This window comes from Pseudophryne corroboree, chromosome 2 (assembly GCF_028390025.1).
Source record: "Pseudophryne corroboree isolate aPseCor3 chromosome 2, aPseCor3.hap2, whole genome shotgun sequence".
NCBI lineage: Eukaryota > Metazoa > Chordata > Amphibia > Anura > Myobatrachidae > Pseudophryne > Pseudophryne corroboree.
Window position 1 is genome coordinate 222138357 of NC_086445.1, and position 25720 is coordinate 222164076.

General features: G+C 42.7%; 1 protein-coding gene across 1 annotated transcript in view; it reads right to left on the reverse strand.

Moving 5' to 3' along the window:
- LOC135010548 (zinc finger E-box-binding homeobox 1-like) overlaps positions 1 to 25720 on the reverse strand; it is a 154172-nt gene that overhangs the window by 18667 nt on the left and 109785 nt on the right. The window contains exons 2-5 of the mRNA XM_063952392.1: positions 18083 to 18232; positions 8695 to 8816; positions 5063 to 5168; positions 1992 to 3088 (exon numbers count right to left, since the gene is read on the reverse strand). Coding sequence (XP_063808462.1) covers positions 1992 to 3088; positions 5063 to 5168; positions 8695 to 8816; positions 18083 to 18232 — 1475 coding nt within the window. The remainder of the gene's footprint in view (positions 1 to 1991; positions 3089 to 5062; positions 5169 to 8694; positions 8817 to 18082; positions 18233 to 25720) is intronic.

The following is a 25720-nucleotide window of genomic DNA, read 5'->3' on the forward strand; positions in this document are numbered from 1 at the left end:
GATTACTGGTCAAGGGGGGAATGCATATGCCCAAAAAAATAAGAAGTGACTTCAAACCCCTACAAAGTCTTCCTATCAATTTTGGAATTAATCCTTTTTTTTAATTACTACTTTTATATTTTTCTCCTAAATATTTCTTGTTTTTTCAAAATATAATTATTAAATTGGTAGAACCATGCCTATAAAATAAATGCCCTTTCCCATATAAAGGGACCATCCATCTGAGGTCCTTTCAGGATGTGTACAAAAAAACAAGCAATGTGAAGCCTGCAAATACAGTAGGCACTGCGGCTACCAACCAGTCTGGGAACCAGTGAAATTATAATAACGACTTCTTACTGTAATGTTACCAAATTTACCCTCCTATCATTGTCGTTTCCTGGGAATTTTCATTAATCCTCCCTTGGACCTTAATGCAGACCCGGACTAGACCTCTTTCTGTCTTTCTATCTGTCTTTCTTTTTGCCTTTCTATCTTTTCCACTTTATCCCTCTGTGTCCCCTTCCCCCCTCCTTCTCCCCCATTTTTTTTATTTCGACTTGTTTTACGTGCTTTGAAATGGCATTTATGGATTCTTCAGATACGTGCTTTAGTTTGGAGCTGTTACCTTTCCTTTTGTATTCACCTTGCTGCAACTCATAGTTGAAATTGCTCATCCACATCTCTATACAATTATCTGTATTACCCTTGGTACTTTTCTGACATTTTTCATCTCTTTACACTTAGGGCTGTTTCACACTAGCCGGTTTTCACCGGCCGGCAAAAAGCTGATCGGCTTTTTGCCTTGCAGTGTTTTCAGTGATACAGTATATGAAAACACACACTGCTCCTTTCACACAGTACGGCCCTGGCCCGGCTGCCGGGTTGCAACCGGAAATTTCCACTGAAAGGTCTGGCTGCTGTGTCGGGGCCGTGCCGTCTTTGTAGGCAGAGAACCATGTGTGTGAATAGGAGCTTTCACACACAATGGTTTTTTTAGCTGCCGCCGCTGCTGCTGCGCAGAGTTTGTCCGGCCTTTTGCCATCCAGTGAAAACCGGGTAGTATGAAACAGCCCTTATGCTGTAACTGTTTTTAATTATAAAACCTTAATAAATACATAAATATATAAAAGCAGGATCTTCAGGCCACAGACATAGGTAGAGCAGTTAGGAGAAGAGGAATGCTGGAGGCAGATATGGAGGAGAAACACTCATGCGTCCCTCACTGTGTTGTGCGAAATAAACGACCCACGTGTTGCCTTCTCTATGGCAGTGTGTTGCTCACTGAGGAAGGGAGGTCCAGCCGCAGTCTGTTAGTGCTGAAGTAATTATTTTACAGCAGTGAAAAAAGAGGGAATATTCCTGATAAAAGGTGGTAATTCAAGCACAGAATGTGTTTATGGGCAACTAGAGCCCCACCTGAGTGTGCCCCTGACATGATAAGTGATCTATTACAGGTTGAGTATCCCATATCCAAATATTCCGAAATACAGACTTTTTTAAATGAGAGTGAGATAGTGAAACCTTTGTTTTTTGATGACTCAATGTACACAAACTTTGTTTAATACACAAAGTTATTAAAAATATTGTATTAAATGACCTTCAGGCTGTGTGTATAAGGTCTATATGAAACATAAATGAATTGTGTGAATGTACACACACTTTGTTTAATGTACAAAGTTATAAAAAAATATTGGCTAAAATGACTTCCAGGCTGTGTGTATAAGGTGTATATGAAACATAAATGCATTCTGTGCTTAGATTTAGGTCCCATCGTCATGATATCTCATTATGGTATGCAATTATTCCAAAATACGGAAAAATCCGATATCCAAAATACCTCTGGTCCCAAGCATTTTGGATAAGGGATACTCAACCTGTAGTTTATTCGTGTCCTAGTCATCATTGCATGATCACATTTTCCTTTGTGAACCATATAATTACTTGCATCATGCATGGAGAAAAAATATTTGTGTAACAGAATAGTTAAACAGCACAAACTACTAACTTACCATCACTCTACAGTCTTTGCTTGTTCTTGATATATTTGTTGTCTTGTTTTCATAAATGCAGTTTATGCAGGGGCAATATGGGAGACCACTAAGACTATGGTTCATATGCAGAAATGGATAGCGACTCTGAAAGAAGCTTTGTAGTACATTAGGCAGAAAGCATGACAGATTGAGGGACTCATTGTGTGGGTATGTATAGTTTGACATTGGGAGTGAATCTGGCCGGGGACTTTTAAATGTGTAAGTTACATCCTTCTGGGATTCTTCACTTAAAGTTGTCTTCACATGGGAAATGTTGCTGGCTTTTGGAACAGACAAGTCCAATGGCTCAAGCTGTGGCTCGTTTAGGACAGTGATAGTTGGGGTGTGAATAAGTAATTTGGCATTTGAGTTGATTTGTTCTTTTAAATCACAATGCTGCGGTAAAAAACAGCACTCTGAGGCTTCAAGCTTGTAGTCAGAGCATTCCAACTTTGGTACGTACTTCTTAGACATCTCTTTATGGTATGAGGCTGAAGTCATTGAGTTCTCTCCCATAACAACACTTTGATAGTGCTGACTTAGGAGAAGTGTTTCTGGATGGTACCTTTCAGACTGAGTGGTATCGGATCCCTGGTGTACAACTCCTGGTTTCATTAGAGAGGCCCACTCTATCTGTCTGAGATCACCTTCTGACCATCCACTGGCACCAATCTGAATGCGATGCAAATTGCTCCACCAATCCTTGTTAAAATGGTAAAGAGCTAGAGGATCTTTCAGAGATGGACTTAGAGCCATGTCAACAGATATGTTCTCAGCTGATCTAGGTGACACATTAAATTCATGACTACACCGAGCAACATGTGACATTGTGAAAGATTCAGCAACTGGACTGTATATTAGCCAATCCTTGCTAAGGTTCTCAAGGGAGGGATGCAGATTGACTGGATCACCATATTTTTCTTTGTAGCCACTTCCTCCTGAGAAAGAGCAGGAATGCACCAATGGGGGGACTGTGTCTTTACAGGGAAAGCACTTCCTGTTGTTTAGGTGGGAACTGTATGATCCGGAGTGGGAGAATCTTCTTTTGCACTTGGAACATTCATATGGTTTCTCACCTGAATAGACAGGGGGCACAAATCACTGATGTGCTCATTTTGCTTAGGTATAGTTTGGTTCACATGTAAAAAATAATGAATGGATATGTTTTATGTGATGCTGTTTTAGAAATATAAAATATACAAATGTTAAATAATTTCACCATATACGGACTGATTCTGAGTCAGACAGATCTTTGTGAATGGATGCAAATACAGCGCATGCACAGATGTGAATGTATAGATTTATATATCTCCATCCTATTCTACGTCAGGTGAAACTTTGCCATATTTGACTTTCTGTGCAATAAGCAGTTTGGATCGGGAACTGGAAGGTGTCAATATTCCCTGCTATTCTGAGTCTGCCTGTTTCAGATAGAGCTGCTACACCAAGCTAGAGATGTACATGATTTTAGCTGTTTTTATAAATTTTCAAGAAATCTAAAACCCAAGTTTCGGATTTTAACTCCGAATTCCGAACCAACACACTTGAGAGTGGTTTTGCAAAAATTAAACTGAAACACAACGATGAAATTAGAACCAAAACTCGCACAACTCTGCACTAGCATGGAGCTGATGCAAGTGTGTATAGTAATGATAACAGTTGCAGCTATAAAAGCAGTGAGTGGAGTAGCCTCCTGACTGAAGCCACTCGGATTCTGGCATTAGCCATAAAGAAACTCACATTAGCCTAACATAATAAATCAGGCTTCTGCAGACACTTTGCGTATGACTCCGAATTAGCCTCATAATGCCCAAAGTGCACCAACAATTTAGGTGAACTAAATAAGATATGGATATCATGGAAAAAGATTCTCAGGCTATTTAGTGGAAACACACCACCATAGGATTAGCTATATGTGTGCAAAACAGCAGCTTTGTGAAATATCAGGAGGCTTTCAATCTTCTCTTTCAAAACTTTGCTGCATCATTCTACACAGAGTAAGGGGTCTATTTACTAAGATTTGGATGGAGATAAAGTCGCAGGAGATAAAGTCCCAGCCAATTGGCTCCTAACTGTCATTTTTCAAAACCTTCCTGTGACATGGCAGTTAGGAGCCGAGTGGCTGGGACTTTATTTCCGTTGGATTTATCTCCATCCAAGGCTTAGTAAATAGACCCCTAAATCTCTTAGGTGTTAATATATTTTCTCTTTCCCCTAAAGACAGTTTGCTAATTTCCATTGTTAAGCTATGACAAGAGATTGTTGAAAGGGGAGAGATGCATGCCCACATAGAGCTCTGCCTCCTTGGCTACAACCCCCCCCCCCCCTACCCCCCTTTACCTTCTGTACCTGTTGTGAATCCAGCAGGATGCCAGGTAATACATATATTTCCTTGAATTTATTTTTTTGCTTGCCATTTTGCATGCTAATTTTGGGAGGTGGGGGGTCACTTATACTCTGTTAAATGGCCATGCTGTGTTGTTATGATAAGTATATAAAACAGCTTGTACTTTAGTGAACTATTGTATTGGTCTGAGATAGTTGGGTGTGAATGATGAACTGGGTATCACATACATCAGATACTGTATTAGTCAGACTTTCAGTAGTGCTGTATATCATACTTGCCTACCTGACCCTCTCCATGAGGGAGAAAATGCTCTGTTCCTGGACTTTCCTGGTAATGTCTGATTGCCATCACCTGTGGTGAGCTAGGTAATTGATAAGAAAGGTGTTTCACCACAGGTGATGGCAATCATACATTAGCAGGAAAGTCCAGGAACAGAGTATTTTCTCCCTCATGGAGAGGGTCAGGTAGGCAAGTATGCTGTATATATGTGGAAAATGATCTATAATCAACTGTTTCATTGCTAATCTTCAACCCCCAAAATTCTTCATGTGGTTCTTATCTATTTCATTATGGCCATACTGCATCCTCGGACACAGAAGTAATGGAAATTAAGTAAAACGAATTCTTATTGTTTGTATGTTAATAATTCCCAGTAAATAATGACAGTTATACGTTTCTGGAAAAGCGCATGATGTTTACTCACCACTGTGTATGCGAATGTGCTCTTTCAAATGATGTTTAAACTTAAACGCTTTTCCACATTCCACACACGTAAATTTTCTGTTTTCAGTTGTGTTCTTAACTGTGGTCTAAAACAGAGATCAGTCCTAAGTTACAATTGTTACCAGTACAAATGTAGCTATATTGATATCTACATATTAGTGAATCTGGCTTATTATTAGTGTGTGGTATGTTAGGTAGATTAGACTTAGGTTGACAGTGTCTAGGTTGACCACTATTGGTTGACAGTAAGTAGGTCGACATTGTTTCTAGGTCGACAGGGACTCTAGGTCGCCATGTACTAGGTCGACATGAGAAAAGGTCAACATTAGTTTTTTTACTTTTTTTTATGTCGTTTTCTCCGTACGGTAACCGGGAACCCCAATTAGTGCATTGTGTACCCTCGCATGGCTCGCCATGCTTCGGGCAAGGTGCCTCGCTCCGCTACCGCCGCGTTCGGCACAGGTTACCGTTCCCAATTGTAGTCCCCGTGGATCGTAAAGTATGAAAAAGTTTAAAAAATTGGAAATTGTGAAAAACATATGTGGTCCTTTTGTCATGTCGACCTAGAGTCCCTGTCGACCTAGAAACCATATCGACCTACTTACTGTCGACCAATAGTGGTTGACCAAAACAGTATAAACCTAAAGACCGGATCCCTTATTATACACAGCCTGTGTGTTTGGCTGGGTACACACCTGGCAGATCTATTTGCCAACCGCTGTTGCTCCGACCAAGTGGCTGATTCAGGTAAGCAAAAACAATTACTGATATGGCGATTAATATGTCGGTCCTGACATCACAGCTTGTCGGGCATTTGAATTTGTTCACCCAGCTGCAAAATCCCAAAGGCTTGGTCCAGGTTGTACCTAAGTTACAGCATGTACCGCCTCTAAGCCAAAGAGCCCTGACTCTGTGTGATGCCCATCCGCTAATAAGGAACCCCGCTAGTGGCTATGGGAAGTATACATTGCTGAACATTTCTGTGCTTGCTTGATAGACTCGACTGCCTTTCCCGCCAGTACAGTTTTGGGATCTCCCAGGGACTATACTAGGAACAGGCTATCATATCCTACTCCCCTATCGTGGACAGGACCTCATCTCAGTTTTTATCCCACTATAGGAGGACAGTGGCACATATGTTATCTATTCATTTATAGAATCTTAACATTGTTATTGTAAATGGTTTATGCTGATTTTCAACATACAAGTATTGTGTGTATATTTTTAATTTATATTTGTTTTATTAAACTGGTCTTAGATTACTTAACCATTCCATCTCTTTTTGAATATTTGCACCATTTAACGCTGTTAAACAGTGTTTTCTTATCTTGCTGTAGGGGTATGACTAACCCCTTTTTACTGACAGCTGTTGTGGAAACGCAGCCCTGTGTAGCGCCTGTTTAAGGGAGTTCAGTATGATTAACTGGCTGACGGGATGCTGGTGGTCACAATACTGACGCAGGCATTCCGATCTTTGAAATCCCGACAGAGGAATGATAAGGAAACTATGTTATCCCCTCACCCCTACCACCTAACCCTCCCTTCCTGCAGCCTAACCCTAACCTCCGTCTTAGTGCCTAACCCTAACATCCCCCCATGGTGCGTAAAAGCTAACCTCCCCTTCCCTGCAGCCTAACCCTAACCCTCTCCCCTTAGTGCCTAAACCTAACCTCCCCCAGTGTTACCTACCCCTAACCCCCCCTCCCTGCAGGCTAGCCCTAACCCCCTTCAGCCTAACCCCCCATGGTGGCGCCAAAGGTCAAAGTATATCATAGGTCAAAGTATACACACAGTGTACACACTTTTTCTTTTACATTAAAATAGATCAGTGAAATACTTTTCCTTATGTTTCTTCCTTCTTATGTTTTGTCTTATATGAGACTCTGTTTTGTGGCGTTGGACTGTGGTTAGTATATATATTGTCAACACTCTGTTTCCCTGCGTGGACTACAACTGTTTCTTTGCCATGCCGTGCATATACAGTACCTGTGTCATTTAACTCCCATGTACTGCTTAACTTTTACTCAATACAAATATTATACAAAAAAAAATAGATCAATGAGTTTCAGAAGCTGAAGAATATCAGAAAGAGATGGATTATAATTAATCTCAACAGTTGTTAATTACATTTACCTTCCACATCAGTCATAGATTACATGTTTGGTCTTCGATATATCCTTATTGTGACGTTACAGGATAATGCCACATAGTGGAGCAGCAGCTGGCAGCCTCATAGCACACTGCAGTACACATACCTCCTCTTCGCTAATGCCAGCCATAGAAGTAGGATGTGTTTCATTTAAATCCCCATGGCAGGAGGGGATTTGACTTCTTTAACTCATTAGCATTTTATGTGACCCTGAAATGTTGCCGCTATAGGTGACCGCTTTAGTTGGCCTAGTCTAGCTTAGCTCAACATAAATTAATAGTTACTTATGAGAGTGAAGGCATTCGGTACTATATGGGGCAATGATCGTGGAAATAGGGCAAGCATTGTACTATATGGAGACAATTTTGATACAATATCATACTCCAAATGTGGGGGTGACCACAGGTAAATGGGATGTACAGTAGGCCTGATTAGTTAGATCAGCTGTGTGGGCTGCCGGCTGCGGGATCAGGTGCTATTCAATCATAAGGGAAATGTACTAAGCAGTAAAAAGAGTGGAGAAGTGAGCTAGTACAGAAGTTGCCCATGGCAACCAATCAGCATTGAAGTAACATTTATAATTTGCATAATATAAAATTATACAGAGCAGTTGATTGGTTGCCATGGGCAAATTCTCCACTGGCTCACTTCTCCACTCTTTTCACTGTGTACTCCTTAATTGTTAATCCTGCAATGTTATGAGATACACAAACTGGAGATAAGGCTAGTGTAATAAGGTGCACTGTAGGCTAGCAATGGTGGTATGATATAGGGGAAATGTATATGTGCACAGTATGAAGAAAATACACGCACCATAATTTTGGAACATATAGGCAAGGCTAGCATACTATGAAGGCAATGCTTATACAACATGGGAGCTAAGTATGGGGAACTGCTGGTATACTGTATATACAGTATGTTATATACTGGTGCAATATAGAAGATGTACTGGTACTATATGATAACAATATCAGGCTTAAACCGATAATCTTGGGATAACGTGGGCAATAGTGCTGTATCATAGCAACACTACTGCTACTCTGCGGAGGCAATGAAGGTATAATATGAAGGCATTGCTAGTACAATTTGAGAAGATGATGATATGTTGGTGTTTTGGGTGTAATATGGGGCGCTCATGGTGTAATATGAGGTAATTCTGCTAAATGTGAGAGTAATGCAGAAAGAATATGCCAAAACCATTCTACCCTCTGCAGGGCCTAATTTCCTCTTATCCGTGACTGAGATGTTCTCTGTGTGGCTACAATGACACCATTTTGCCCCTTCATATTTAATATAAACCTAATACACCTGGTAGGTAACTACTTTTTTTGTTAAATATGGTGAGAAAAATAATGATTTCTTCTGACATGTTATTGAATCAGCAAATAAAGTACTTACATTACTTACTACAATTCTGGGTATGTTGAAAATGATTATGAAGTAAATACAAGCATATCGCATACCTGCAGCTCCTCCTGGTAAATTGCTGAGCAATGACACACATTCACGGAAAGGTCAGTCTGTAAAGCACCATCAGATGAGCTGCAATCCTTCCCACAGAAACCACAGGCTTTCATGGCAGTTCCTAAACATGACAACAGTAACTTGTAAAGACTAAATAATTTCAGAAGTATTAAGAGGAAGGGGTTTAGTGTTTGTATATCATTGTGTTCCAAAGAAAAAGTACTAAGGGCTTGATTCAAAGATGTACGCAGATACCGTTGCAGCTACGGTTAAGTATGCAGCGGCTATGTGAAAATGTGCAAAAGTCTTAGGGGGACATTTACTAAGCAGTGATAAGAGCGGAGAAGTGAGCCAGTGGAGAAGTTGCCCCATCAACCAATCAGCAGCTCTGTATAATTTTATAGTATAAAAATTATAGATGTTACTTCAGTGCTGATTGGTTGCCATGGGCAACTTCTCCACTGGCTCACTTCTCCGCTCTTATCATTGCTTAGTAAATGTTCCCCTTAGCCACCAGGACTTGCATTGAGGCGCCCACTGGAGGTGATGTAAAAAGCCACAGACATTGGATGTGTCCCCATGGTTATACAGCATGGCTGCCGAAAGTAAGACCACAGAGCCATTGTAACATGTGTCATGTGCAAGACGATTTCCAATGCCCATGCTGTATGTGCTGGAATGTACATTTATTTGTATTTTTTTATGTAACCGGCAAGACATGCTAACCTTGCGGAACACAAATAAGAGTGTTGCAGCCAATCAAGAGATAAGTCAGGCAAAGAAAGAAACATTTTCTAACATACACCAAAAGGGACAAATTAACATTAGAGATGTGCACTTGAAATTTTTCGGGTTTTGTGTTTTGGTTTTGGGTTCGGTTCCGCGGCCGTGTTTTGGGTTCGACCGCGTTTTGGCAAAACCTCACCGATTTTTTTTTGTCGGATTCGGGTGTGTTTTGGATTCGGGTGTTTTTTTCAAAAAACACTAAAAAACAGCTTAAATCATAGAATTTGGGGGTCATTTTGATCCCAAAGTATTATTAACCTCAAAAACCATAATTTACACTCATTTTCAGTCTATTCTGAATACCTCACACCTCACAATATTATTTTTAGTCCTAAAATTTGCACAGAGGTCGCTGGATGACTAAGCTAAGCGACCCTAGTGGCCGACACAAACACCTGGCCCATCTAGGAGTGGCACTGCAGTGTCACGCAGGATGTCCCTTCCAAAAAACCCTCCCCAAACAGCACATGACGCAAAGAAAAAAAGAGGCGCAATGAGGTAGCTGTGTGAGTAAGATAAGCGACCCTAGTGGCCGACACAAACACCGGGCCCATCTATGAGTGGCACTGCAGTGTCACGCAGGATGGCCCTTCCAAAAAACCCTCCCCAAACAGCACATGACGCAAAGAAAAAAAGAGGCGCAATGAGGTAGCTGTGTGAGTAAGATAAGCGACCCTAGTGGCCGACACAAACACCGGGCCCATCTAGGAGTGGCACTGCAGTGTCACGCAGGATGGCCCTTCCAAAAAACACTCCCCAAACAGCACATGACGCAAAGAAAAAAAGAGGCGCAATGAGGTAGCTGTGTGAGTAAGATAAGCGACCCTAGTGGCCGACACAAACACCGGGCCCATCTAGGAGTGGCACTGCAGTGTCACGCAGGATGGCCCTTCCAAAAAACACTCCCCAAACAGCACATGACGCAAAGAAAAAAAGAGGCGCAATGAGGTAGCTGTGTGAGTAAGATAAGCGACCCTAGTGGCCGACACAAACACCGGGCCCATCTAGGAGTGGCACTGCAGTGTCACGCAGGATGGCCCTTCCAACAAACACTCCACAAACAGCACATGACGCAAAGAAAAATTAAAGAAAAAAGAGGTGCAAGATGGAATTGTCCTTGGGCCCTCCCACCCACCCTTATGTTGTATAAACAGGACATGCACACTTTAACCAACCCATCATTTCAGTGACAGGGTCTGCCACACGACTGTGACTGAAATGACGGGATGGTTTGGACCCCCACCAAAAAAGAAGCAATTAATCTCTCCTTGCACAAACTGGCTCTACAGAGGCAAGATGTCCACCTCATCATCATCCTCCGATATATCACCGTGTACATCCCGCTCCTCACAGATTATCAATTCGTCCCCACTGGAATCCACCATCTCAGCTCCCTGTGTACTTTGTGGAGGCAATTGCTGCTGGTCAATGTCTCCACGGAGGAATTGATTATAATTCATTTTAATGAACATCATCTTCTCCACATTTTCTGGAAGTAACCTCGTACGCAGATTGCTGACAAGGTGAGCGGCGGCACTAAACACTCTTTCGGAGTACACACTGGAGGGAGGGCAACTTAGGTAGAATAAAGCCAGTTTGTGCAAGGGCCTCCAAATTGCCTCTTTTTCCTGCCAGTATAAGTACGGACTGTCTGACGTGCCTACTTGGATGCGGTCACTCATATAATCCTCCACCATTCTTTCAATGGTGAGAGAATCATATGCAGTGACAGTAGACGACATGTCCGTAATCGTTGTCAGGTCCTTCAGTCCGGACCAGATGTCAGCATCAGCAGTCGCTCCAGACTGCCCTGCATCACCGCCAGCGGGTGGGCTCGGAATTCTGAGCCTTTTCCTCGCACCCCCAGTTGCGGGAGAATGTGAAGGAGGAGATGTTGACAGGTCGCGTTCCGCTTGACTTGACAATTTTGTCACCAGCAGGTCTTTGAACCCCAGCAGACTTGTGTCTGCCGGAAAGAGAGATCCAAGGAAGTTTTTAAATCTAGGATCGAGCACGGTGGCCAAAATGTAGTGCTCTGATTTCAACAGATTGACCACCCGTGAATCCTTGTTAAGCGAATTAAGGGCTCCATCCACAAGTCCCACATGCCTAGCGGAATCGCTCCCTTTTAGCTCCTCCTTCAATGCCTCCAGCTTCTTCTGCAAAAGCCTGATGAGGGGAATGACCTGACTCAGGCTGGCAGTGTCTGAACTGACTTCACGTGTGGCAAGTTCAAAAGGTTGCAGAACCTTGCACAACGTTGAAATCATTCTCCACTGCGCTTGAGACAGGTACATTCCACCTCCTATATCGTGCTCAATTGTATAGGCTTGAATGGCCTTTTGCTGCTCCTCCAACCTCTGAAGCATATAGAGGGTTGAATTCCACCTCGTTACCACTTCTTGCTTCAGGTGATGGCAGGGCAGGGCAGGTTCAGGCGTTTTTGGTGGTGCTCCAGTCTTCTGTACGTGGTGCCTGTACGCCGAAAGTGTCCCGCAATTCTTCTGGCCACCGACAGCATCTCTTGCACGCCCCTGTCGTTTTTAAAAAAATTCTGCACCACCAAATTCAAGGTATGTGCAAAACATGGGATGTGCTGGAATTTGCCCATATTTAATGCACACACAATATTGCTGGCGTTGTCCGATGCCACAAATCCACAGGAGAGTCCAATTGGGGTAAGCCATTCCGCGATGATCTTCCTCAGTTGCCGTAAGAGGTTTTCAGCTGTGTGCGTATTCTGGAAACCGGTGATACAAAGCGTAGCCTGCCTAGGAAAGAGTTGGCGTTTGCGAGATGCTGCTACTGGTGCCGCCGCTGCTGTTCTTGCGGCGGGAGTCCATACATCTACCCAGTGGGCTGTCACAGTCATATAGTCCTGACCCTGCCCTGCTCCACTTGTCCACATGTCCGTGGTTAAGTGGACATTGGGTACAACTGCATTTTTTAGGACACTGGTGAGTCTTTTTCTGATGTCCGTGTACATTCTCGGTATCGCCTGCCTAGAGAAGTGGAACCTAGATGGTATTTGGTAACGGGGGCACACTGCCTCAAGAAATTGTCTAGTTCCCTGTGAACTAACGGCGGATACCGGATGCACGTCTAACACCAACATAGTTGTCAAGGCCTCAGTTATCCGCTTTGCAACAGGATGACTGCTGTGATATTTCATCTTCCTCGCAAAGGACTGTTGGACAGTCAATTGCTTGGTGGAAGTAGTAAAAGTGGGCTTACGACTTCCCCTCTGGGATGACCATCGACTCCCAGCAGCAACAACAGCAGCGCCAGCAGCAGTAGGCGTTACACGCAAGGATGCATCGGAGGAATCCCAGGCAGGAGAGGACTCGTCAGAATTGCCAGTGACATGGCCTGCAGGACTATTGGCATTCCTGGGGAAGGAGGAAATTGACACTGAGGGAGTTGGTGGGGTGGTTTGCGTGAGCTTGGTTACAAGAGGAAGGGATTTACTGGTCAGTGGACTGCTTCCGCTGTCGCCCAAAGTTTTTGAACTTGTCACTGACTTATTATGAATGCGCTGCAGGTGACGTATAAGGGAGGATGTTCCGAGGTGGTTAACGTCCTTACCCCTACTTATTACAGCTTGACAAAGGCAACACACGGCTTGACAAATGTTGTCCGCATTTCTGGTGAAATACTTCCACACCGAAGAGCTGATTTTTTTGGTATTTTCACCAGGCATGTCAACGGCCCTATTCCTCCCACGGACAACAGGTGTCTCCCCGGGTGCCTGACTTAAACAAACCACCTCACCATCAGAATCCTCCTTGTCAATTTCCTCCCCAGCGCCAGCAACACCCATATCCTCCTCATCCTGGTGTACTTCAACACTGACATCTTCAATCTGACTATCAGGAACTGGACTGCGGGTGCTCCTTCCAGCACTTGCAGGGGGCGTGCAAATGGTGGAAGGCGCATGCTCTTCACGTCCAGTGTTGGAAAGGTCAGGCATCGCAACCGACACAATTGGACTCTCCTTGTGGATTTGGGATTTCGAAGAACGCACAGTTCTTTGCGGTGCTTTTGCCAGCTTGAGTCTTTTCAGTTTTCTAGCGAGAGGCTGAGTGCTTCCATCCTCATGTGAAGCTGAACCACTAGCCATGAACATAGGCCAGGGCCTCAGCCGTTCCTTGCCACTCCGTGTGGTAAATGGCATATTGGCAAGTTTACGCTTCTCCTCCGACAATTTTATTTTAGATTTTGGAGTCCTTTTTTTACTGATATTTGGTGTTTTGGATTTTACATGCTCTGTACTATGACATTGGGCATCGGCCTTGGCAGACGACGTTGCTGGCATTTCATCGTCTCGGCCATGACTAGTGGCAGCAGCTTCAGCACGAGGTGGAAGTGGATCTTGATCTTTCCCTAATTTTGGAACCTCAACATTTTTGTTCTCCATATTTTAATAGGCACAACTAAAAGGCACCTCAGGTAAACAATGGAGATGGATGGATACTAGTATACTTATGGATGGATGAGCGACTGCCGACACAGAGGTAGCTACAGCCATGGACTACCGTACTGTGTCTGCTGCTAATATAGACTGGATGATAATGAGATGAAATCAATATATATATATATAATATCACTAGTACTGCAGCCGGACAGGTAGATATATTTATTATGTAATGACTGATGACGGACCTGCTGGACACTGTCAGCTCAGCAGCACCGCAGACTGCTACAGTAAGCTACTATAGTAGTATGTATCAAGAAGAAAGAAAAAAAAAACCACGGGTAGGTGGTATACAATTATGGATGGACTGCCGAGTGCCGACACAGAGGTAGCTACAGCCGTGGACTACCGTACTGTGTCTGCTGCTAATATAGACTGGATGATAATGAGATGAAATCAATATAATATCACTAGTACTGCAGCCGGACAGGTATGTATATTTATTATGTAATGACTGATGACGGACCTGCTGGACACTGTCAGCTCAGCAGCACCGCAGACTGCTACAGTAAGCTACTATACTATAGTAGTATGTACAAAGAAGAAAGAAAAAAAAAAAACCACGGGGAGGTGGTATACAATTATGGATGGACTGCCGAGTGCCGACACAGAGGTAGCTACAGCCGTGGACTACCGTACTGAGTCTGCTGCTAATATAGACTGGATGATAATGAGATGAAATCAATATAATATCACTAGTACTGCAGCCGGACAGGTATGTATATTTATTATGTAATGACTGATGATGGACCTGCTGGACACTGTCAGCTCAGCAGCACCGCAGACTGCTACAGTAAGCTACTATACTATAGTAGTATTTACAAAGAAGAAAGAGAAAAAAACACCACGGGGAGGTGGTATACAATTATGGATGGACTGCCGAGTGCCGACACAGAGGTAGCTACAGCCGTGGACTAACGTACTGTGTCTGCTGCTAATATAGACTGGATGATAATGAGATGAAATCAATATAATATCACTAGTACTGCAGCCGGACAGGTATGTATATTTATTATGTAATGACTGATGACGGACCTGCTGGACACTGTCAGCTCAGCAGCACCGCAGACTGCTACAGTAAGCTACTATACTATAGTAGTATGTACAAAGAAGAAAGAAAGAAAAAAAACCACGGGGAGGTGGTATACAATTATGGATGGACTGCAGTGCCGAGTGCCGACACAGAGGTAGCTACAGCCGTGGACTACCGTACTGTGTCTGCTGCTAATATAGACTGGATGATAATGAGATGAAATCAATATAATATCACTAGTACTGCAGCCGGACAGGTATGTATATTTATTATGTAATGACTGATGACGGACCTGCTGGACACTGTCAGCTCAGCAGCACCACAGACTGCTACAGTAAGCTACTATACTATAGTAGTATTTACAAAGAAGAAAGAGAAAAAAACACCACGGGGAGGTGGTATACAATTATGGATGGACTGCCGAGTGCCGACACAGAGGTAGCTACAGCCGTGGACTTACGTACTGTGTCTGCTGCTAATATAGACTGGATGATAATGAGATGAAATCAATATAATATCACTAGTACTGCAGCCGGACAGGTATGTATATTTATTATGTAATGACTGATGACGGACCTGCTGGACACTGTCAGCTCAGCAGCACCGCAGACTGCTACAGTAAGCTACTATACTATAGTAGTATGTACAAAGAAGAAAGAAAAAAAAAAACCACGGGGAGGTGGTATACAATTATGGATGGACTGCAGTGCCGAGTGCCGACACAGAGGTAGCTACAGCCGTGGACTACCGTACTGTGTCTGCTGCTAATATAGACTGGATGATAATGAGATGAAATCAATATAATATCACTAGTACTGCAGCCGGACAGGTATGTATATTTATTATGTAATGACTGATGACGGACCTGCTGGACACTGTCAGCTCAGCAGCACCGCAGACTGCTACAGTAAGCTACTATACTATAGTAGTATGTACAAAGAAGAAAGAAAAAAAAAAAAACCACGGGGAGGTGGTATACAATTATGGATGGACTGCCGAGTGCCGACACAGAGGTAGCTACAGCCGTGGACTAACGTACTGTGTCTGCTGCTAATATAGACTGGATGATAATGAGATGAAATCAATATATATGTATATATAATATCACTAGTACTGCAGCCGGACAGGTATATATATTTATTATGTAATGACTGATGACGGACCTGCTGGACACTGTCAGCTCAGCAGCACCGCAGACTGCTACAGTAAGCTACTATAGTAGTATGTATAAAGAAGAATGAAAAAAAAAAAAAAAAACACGGGTAGGTGGTATACAATATTATATATATATATATATATTATATACAATTATATATATATATATATATATATATTAAACTGGTGGTGATTATTAAACTGGTGGTCAGGTCACTGGTCACACTATCAGCAACTTGCAAGTAGTACTCCTAAGCAGACAATAACAAAATATATTATACTGGTCTGGTGGTCAGTGTGGTCACAATGGCAGTGTGGCACTGACTCTGGCAGCAAAAGTGTGCACTGTACGTTATATGTACTCCTGAGTCCTGCTCTCAGACTCTAACTGCTCCCCACTGTCAGTGTCTCCCCCACAAGTCAGATAATTAATACAGTCACACTATCTAATCTATATCACTTCAGCAAGTAGTAGTAGTATAGTAGTACTCCTCCTAATAATGCTCCCCAAAATTACTACTACTGTGTCTCTCTCTACTGTCTCACTCTCTTCTCTAAACGGAGAGGACGCCAGCCACGTCCTCTCCCTATGAATCTCAATGCACGTGTGAAAATGGCGGCGACGCGCGGCTCCTTATATAGAATCCGAGTCTCGCGATAGAATCCGAGCCTCGCGAGAATCCGACAGCGGGATGATGACGTTCGGGCGCGCTCGGGTTAACCGAGCAAGGCGGGAAGATCCGAGTCGCTCGGACCCGTGAAGAAAAAACTGAAGTTCGGGCGGGTTCGGATTCAGAGGAACCGAACCCGCTCATCTCTAATTAACATATGCCAATTACTTAATCAAAAGATATATAAATGTAAGAGGTGGAAACAGTGAACATTAACTCTTTTGGAGCCCAAACTGAGTTGGTAACCTCTCCTCCTGATAAACATCATCTTTTAGGGCAAATATAGTAATGCACACTTTTTTGCCCCATGAGTTAACATCTGTTACCGCTGCCATTGGTACCATGATGTCTTAACAGGAAATTATACCTTTGAAGTAAACTCAAGAAGTAAACTCAAGTAAACTCAGTCAGAATACCGACAGCAGAATTCCGATGGTCAGAATCTCAACGGATCCCCAAGGTAAGTACTGGCCTTGGGGTTAGGGTTAGGCTCTAGGGGGAGGGTTAGGGTTAGGCTGCGGAGGTGCGGGTAGGTTAGGTTTTGGCTGTGGTGGGGATGGGTTTCGGTTAGGCACTAGGGGGAGGGTTAGGCTGTTGGAGGGGATGGTTAGGGTTAGGCTGCGGAGTTGAGGGATGTTAGGCACTAGGGGAAGGGTTAGGATTAGGCTGTGGGAGGAGATGGTTAGGGTTAGGCTGCAGAGGTGGGGGAGGTTAGGATCAGGCTGTGGGGGAAGGTTAGGATTAGGCTGCTGGAGGAGACGGTTAGCGTGCAGGAGGGGGAGGATAGGGTTATGTTGTGGGAGGGGTGGGTTAGGGGTAGGATTAGGGGTAGAGACAGGGTAGAAATACCACGATCCTTCGGGATCCCGCTGTCAAACTTCTGATGGGATTTCGTACCCAACCCAATTAATAGTATCAGGTGATTAAGCACTGACTTATTAACTCCACTGTGAAACATATTAAGAAAACATAAAAGTCTTAGCAGCACTGTCACACCACCCTGAATACAATATAGATATGATTCAATCCTGTATTCTGCTAGCAATGTGTGGGCCCTAGGAACAAATGTGTGGGAACTACTGCAACCTGTTACATTATTTCCATTATTGATGTAGCATTGGGATTTTCTACATTCCGTAACCGCTGTTATGCCCACAAAATGCTTATTTCCTACTACAATACACAGATGACAATAATTATAATAATCTAAAACGGCAAACCAGCATATCTGCTAATAGATACTAAGATGATAAATGGCAGAAACTCACTGTCAGCAGGTTCTATACATCCTTTGGTTTCAGTTTGTGTTATTGTTGGGAATGTCAATGACAGAGGGGTCTGAGATGTTGTCTCTTCTTTACCTGCTCCTGTTTCAGCTGGAAGTTCCATCTCCTCTAGGAGCTGCTCATGGTGAGCTCCTGGAACAGGATTAGCAGAATATAATACATATAAATTACACAGGCAATGATTACTCCACAATATCAGTAAATGCAGATTCTGTACATTTAAATATATATTTTTTGTACTTTAGTAATTTTAAACATCTTCCTAAAACAGCACACTTGTGTTATGTCTACCAGATGTCCCCATTTCCCAAGGACAGTCCCCGTCTCAGGAGTACTGTCTGCAGGAACCTTCTGTACCCAAAGAAGTGCTCTAGATCGATGTCCCCACTAAAGTGCACGATCATGCAGTCACATATTGTATGGCTTATCAGTATTATCATTATTATTAAACTTTATTCATAAGGCATCAGAGGCAGAACTCTGGGAGGCAACGGAGTCATCTGCCGCCGGGCTCCTGCTCTGAAGGGGGGCACCTCTCCTCCCATTCTGTGACACCATTGAATTAAATTAAGTTAATTGATAGCTGCAAATCACACCCTCTTTATTATACTAAATATACACATTTTACAAGTGTCACACCCAGGATTAGAAACCACAACCTATTACACTGGAAGCAGACACCTTACTGATGAAGCTGTTTCTCCTGTATAGGAAATATGAGAATTTTAACTATATGAAGCTACTTCTCTGACAATTACATGTAACTTCATATAGTTAGAATTCTCATGCTTCCTCTACAGGAGCAAATAACTCCATCAGTAAAGTGTCTGCTGCTAGTGTAACAAGTCATGGGCTCTAATCCTGGGTATGACTGCTAAGAAATGTGTGATTTAAAATAAAAGACAATTAAATGTATAAATACAGTATATAATTTTTTTCAGAACACTCCATACACACACACACACACACACACACACACACACACACACACACACACACACACACACACACACACACACACATACACACACGCACACATACATACATATATTTATCTTAATATAGGAAATAGGGGGGCACCAATATTTATCTTGCCTCCGGGCAATTGGGATGAACTTACGCCACTGTACGGCATCACAAGTGGTCCACTGCACTGTACAGAGGGCAACACAATTAGAGATTGAGGCAATGGTGGGCAATGGTTCAGGTGTTGCGGAGCGGCAAAGTTCCCTTGTAAAGTCTATGGGAAAAGCGTGTGCGAGCAATGTAAACATTTGCTATAACGATAGATCCAAAATCTCCACTTTACATGTTTACCTTGTGAAGGAGATCTTTGCCCTTATTATTATTATTATTATTATTATCCTTTATTTATATGGCGCCACAAGGGTTCCGCAGCGCCCAATTACAGGGTACATAAACAAATAATCAAACAGGAAAACAGCAACTAACAGTTGATGACAGTATAGGACAAGTACAGGGTAAATAAACATAGCTACATCAGCAGATGACACTGGAATAAGTATCAGGTGGCAGAAGACTGCTGGATGTGGTGCAGTTGAAGATTATTAAAGTAAGAAAGGATAAGCACATGAGGGAAGAGGGCCCTACTCGTGAGAGCTTACATTCTAAAGGGGAGGGGTAGACAGACGGGGGTGACACAGATGGGGTACATAGAGAGCGTAGAACAGAGGGTTAGGATGAGATTTGGCTGGGTTTGGTGAAGAAGTGGGTCTTGAGAGAAAGTTTGAAGTTTTGTAGAGAGGTGGAGAGTCTGAGGGGGAGAGGTAGGGAATTCCAAAGAAGTGGTGTAGCACGTGAAAAATCTTGGAGGTAGGAGTGGGAGGAAGTAATCCGTAGGCAGGAGAGTCGGCGTGCATTAGCAGAGCGAAGAGGACGGGTGGGAGTGTAAAGGGAGATAAGGTCAGAGATGTAGATGGGAGAGGAGTGGGTGAGGGCTTTGTAAGCGAGTGTGAGAAGCTTGAAATGGATTCTGAAAGGGAAGGGGAGCCAGTGAAGGTCTAGTAAGAGAGGAGAGGTGGACGTAGTGCGTTTGGTGAGGAAGTTGAGCTGGGCAGCAGCATTGAGGATAGATTGGAGTGGAGAGAGGTATTTGTCAGTAATGCCAGTCAGGAGCAGATTACAGTAGTCCAGTCTGGAGATGACCAGTGAGTGGATAAGAGTCTTAGTAGCATCCTGGGTCAGAAAGGGTCTGATCCTGGAAATATTTTTTAGATGAAAACGGCAGGTTTGTGAGAGGTGCTGAATGTGTGGTTTGAAGGAGAGGGAGGAGTCAAGGATTACTCCAAGACAGCGCACTTGGGGGCTAGAGGAGATAGTAGTTCCATCAATAGATAATGAGATTGTAGGAGGTGAGGTTATGCGGGAGGGAGGAAAGATGATCAGCTCTGTCTTAGACATGTTAAGTCTAAGAAAGCGCTGGGACATCCAGGAAGAGGTAGCAGAGAGACAGTTGGAGATACGAGTGAGGAGAGCAGGGGAGAGGTCTGGAGAGGAAATATAGATTTGGGTGTCATCAGCATAGAGATGATATTGGAAACCAAAAGAACTAATGAGCTTACCTAGTGAGGACGTATAGAGAGAGAAGAGAAGAGGACCAAGGACAGAACCTTGGGGTACCCCTACAGTTAGGGGAAGTGAGGGGGAGGTGGAGTCATGAGAGGAGACAGAGAAAGAACGGTCAGAAAGGTAGGAGGACAGCCAAGAGAGGGCAGTGTCACGCAGACCAATGGAGTGAAGAATACCTACACAGGGTGCTCAGTAAAAAACTAATAACTGTCCATTCCGACGGCTTTCCACTAGTGTAGTCTCATTTTTCCAGTATTATTTATCTGCTTATGGTGGTGACTGTCCTTCGGAGTCTTGGCACATATGTGTTATATAGGGTCCATACTCATTCAGGACTATACAGGTGAAACTGCGAAAATTAGAATATCGGGCAAATGTTCATTTATTTCAGTAATTTAACTTCAAAGGTGAAACTAATATATTATATAGACTCATTACATGCAAAGTGAGATATTTCAAGCCTTTATTTGTTATAATTTTGATGATTGTGGCTTACAGCTTAGGAAAACACGAAATCCAAAATCTCAGAAAATTTGAATATTGTGAAAAGGTTCAATATTGTAGGCCCAAAGTGTCACACCCTAATTAGCTAATTAATCCAAACCACCAGCCTTTAAATGGTCTCTCAGTCTGGTTCAGTACAATTCACAAGCATGGGGAAGACTGCTGACCTGACAGTTGTGCAGAAAACCATCATTGACACCCTCCACAAGGAGGGAAAGCCTCAAAAGGAAATTTCAAAACAAGTTGGATGTTCTCATGGTGCACAAGCAGCAGGGATGACCGCAGCCTGGAGAGGATTGTCAGGAAAAAGGCAATTTAAAAGTGTGGGGGAGCTTCACAAGGAGTGGACTGAGGCTGGAGTTAGTGAGATGAGAGACATGAGACCGAACAATGCAGAGAAGCTGAAGGCCGCTATTGAAGCATCCTGGTCTTCCCTAACACCTCAGCAGTGCCACAGTCTGATAGAATCCATGCCATGCCGCACTGAGGCAGTAATTCATGCAAAAGGGGCCCAAACCAAGTACTGAGTACATATGCATGATTATACTTTTCAGAGGGCCGATATTTCTGTGTTTAAAATCCTTTTTTTACAGATTTTATGTAATATTCTAATTTTCTGAGATTTTGGATTTGGGGTTATCTTAACCTGTAAACCACAATCATCAAAATTATAACAAATAAAGGCTTGAAATATCTCACTTTGCATGTAATGAGTCTGTATAATATATTATTTTCACCTTTTAAGTTGAATTACTGAAATTAATGAACCTTTGCACGATATTCTAATTTTCTGAGTTTCACCTGTAGAACTGAATGACCCTAGACTGGCAATGGTTTATATAATATATGATTCGAAATGGAGGTAGAATGATGCAGTACATAACAGGTTCTAGGGTAGCAAATGAACGGCAATGGTAGTAGCACACAATGCGCAATATGACTTGTTATTGGGGTATAATTGCGCATTATATAGCTGGTAATGAAGGTAACAGTGTGCAGTATATGACTGGTATCAGGGGGCATGCTCTCTATGCACATCAATTAGAGAATGAATCCTCATATTTATACCATATATCTCATCTATCTAGCCCAGGAGGAAACATATTATAGTATAGTATAGCATGTATAGCAAAAATACACCCCAGGGTGCCACAGCACCCAGTTTGAGAACCACTGCACTATTCTATGTTATAAGTACACTATTTGATTACAATATTGTACAAATTGTGTAATGTGACTTCAGCATTTACTACTGACACTGGGCCTGATTCCGAGTTATGTGCTATTGTGTGGCTTCACAAGGACCTCTCTGCACATGTGCAGAATGGGCCGTGGGATGGTGTTGGTAGTTCCCTTCTTCTGCTGCCTGATTGACAGGTAGTGGCACTGAGGGGTGGGCAAGAGGCGGAGGGAAAGATGCAGGGGGAGAGAGAGAGAGTCAGGGTCTGCGTGTCACCATGCAGACTTCCTGGCCTTGAAGCCCCCGCTTCCATTGGCCAGCTGTTAAAGCTGAGGCTTACTCAGCTGTCGGACTACGCGATCGTGATGTTGGATCCCAGCTTGCGACATTGGTCACAGTGGTGGGATCGCAGCTACATGCAGGAGACCTATCTTTTACTGAGACGTCTACTGCATGCCCCTCCTAGAGAGAACAGATGGAAATTCAATGCTGCATTACTCCTGATACAAACCTCGTATAACCTGGTATATTTGTTAGTGTTGTAGAGTTGGACTCATCTTGAGAAGCATTCGGCTTAGAATACGCAAGTTGCATCTCTCTTTTACACCTGTAGTTTTGACACTTAATGCATCAACTCTACATGAGCTCCACAATCAGGGACGGATTGAGGCCGTGAAGCAGCCCTGGCACATCAGAGCACTAGGAGGCTGCGCTGCTTGGCCAGCTCCACTCTCTGCCATTGGCCCTTCTGGCATTTGCCAGATGGCCAGCCCGGCCTTGCCCACAATTCTTATTTCCCCCTAATTTATATTCATGTTGCAACAAAAATAACAAAATAAGTGGCGTACTGTATGTTCCAACTGTTTATCTCATTGGTTATAAAAGAATTATATGTTCTTCTCAAAATAAAACTTTTCTTTCAGCATTTTTGTGGTCACCTCACCAGTCCCTCAGACGGTCAGATCACATCATGGTGTGTGTCTAATTTATTTATCCACACACCCTATTACTAGCTTATAGAATATCTAAACACATTAATTAGGCTCAGATTTACCAAGCCTTGGAGAGTGATAATTTGCACAGTAATAAAGTACCAACCAACCAACCAGCTCCTAACTGACATGTTACAGGGTGTGTTTAAAAATGACAATTGGGAGCTGATTGGCTGGTACATTATCACCATGCAATTTATCACTCTCCAAGGCTTGATAAGTCTGGGCCAAAATATGAATATTGTTCTAATAGGCAAAGTTGGAATCCCCCTATGTATATCTTGCACTTTCCTCTCTACTTGTGGTTAATACACAGTCCTCACCTACTTCCTCAGCATAACAATTTTTGAAAATGGTGATATTTAATTTTGTAGACAAAGAATTATTATATTGCTATTTTTACATTCAATAATAGTAATATATTTCACAGAGAAAGATATACATGTATTTTTACAGTATTTTAGCTTGAAACAATTTTGAGACAGCAGCTTTTATTAGGTATCGGAGCTATTTAATAAGAATTGTTGGAGCTATTTGTTTGATAACAATTGTGAAAAAGGACTGCTGTCTGACACTATAAACCAAGCTCTGATTAACTTAGCTTTTCAGAGCTTGACCCCACTTACTAAAGGGGGGTACTCACAAAGAGATCCATGCTTAAAATCTAAGCAATCTGACTATTTTGCTTAGATCTACTCAACCCATGGAACCCCTGCAATTGCCCCAAGGCACCCAGTTTGGAAACCACTGAGTTAGGACATGAAATAGTTACAATCCTGTGTGTATAAAACATCAATCTACATTTTCATTTGCTAAAATGTACATTATTGGCATATATGTAGGGGGGGGATTCAATTAGCCACATTAATTGTTTTGCAATTTTTTGTACGATGTTTCGATTAATGCCCTCTTTCGCAGAAAAATGTACCCATTTTCAGGTGAAAACACACAGGGTAGGGGATAAGTTCCCGGTTCCATGTGTTTTCGCGATCTGTGCTGCAGAAAAACGGCACTTATTGGTCATTTTGTTTATTCTGCCTCCTGGCAGGTGAAACAAAATCCCTGATAATGCCGGCTATCAATATAACCCCAGGGATAAATTACTCCGGGGAACTGAATGCGCCCTATAATATTGTGATACAATTAAAGTATATGTATTTATTAAGATAGAAACATAGAAACATAGAATTTGATGGCAGATAAGAACCACTTGGCCCATCTAGTCTGCCCCTTTTTTTATTTTATCCTTTAGGCAATCTCAACCCTTTTTTAACCTTAATTCTTTGTAAGAATATTCATATGCCTGTCCCAAGCATGTTTAAATTGCCCTACAGTCTTAGCCTCTACCACCCCTGGTGGGAGGCTAATCCACTTATCCACTGCCCTTTCTGTGAAGTAATTTTTCCTTAAATTTCCCCTGAACCTCCCCCCCTCCAGTCTCAATGTATGTCCTCGAGTTCTAATACTTCTTTTCCTTTGAAGAATGTTTCCCTCCTGAACTTTGTTAAGACCCTTGATATATTTGAAAGTTTCTATCATGTCCCCCCTTTCCCTTCTCTCCTCCAAACTATACATGTTAAGATCTTTTAGCCTTTCCGGGTAAGTTTTGTGATGTAGGCCATGCACCATTTTAGTTGCCCTTCTTTGTACACTCTCTAATGTATTTATATCCTTCTGGAGATAGGGTCTCCAGAACTGGACACAGTATTCCAGATGGGGCCGTACCAATGACCTATACAGTGGCATTATCACTTCTTTTTTCCTGCTACTGATTCCTCTCCCTATGCAACCAAGCATCTGACTTGCCTTTCTCATTGCTTTGTTGCATTGCTTTCCTGCCTTCAAGTCACTTGAAATAGTGACTCCTAAATCTCTTTCCTCCTCAGTAGTTTCCATTATAGTACCCTTGATACTATATTTAGCCTTTGGGTTTTTGAGACCCAAGTGCATGATTTTGCATTTTTAGCATTAAACTGTAGTTGCCACGTTCTTGACCATTTCTCAAGCCTACCTAGGTCATTAATCATTTGTTTTACCCCTCCTGGTGTGTCTACCCTGTTGCATATCTTTGTATCATCTGCAAAAAGGCATATCTTCCCTTCAATACCATCTGCAATGTCACCAACAAAGATATTAAAGAGAACTGGACCAAGTACAGATCCCTGGGGAACTCCACTGGTAACATTTCCCTCCATAGATTGCACTCCATTAACTATGACTGTCTGTTTCCTATCCTGCAACCAGGTTCTTATCCATTTAACTGATTTATAATCCACCCCCAGGCTTTCAAGTTTATTTAGCAGTCTGCAATGTGGGACAGTGTCAAATGCCTTACTAAAGTCTAGATATGCTACA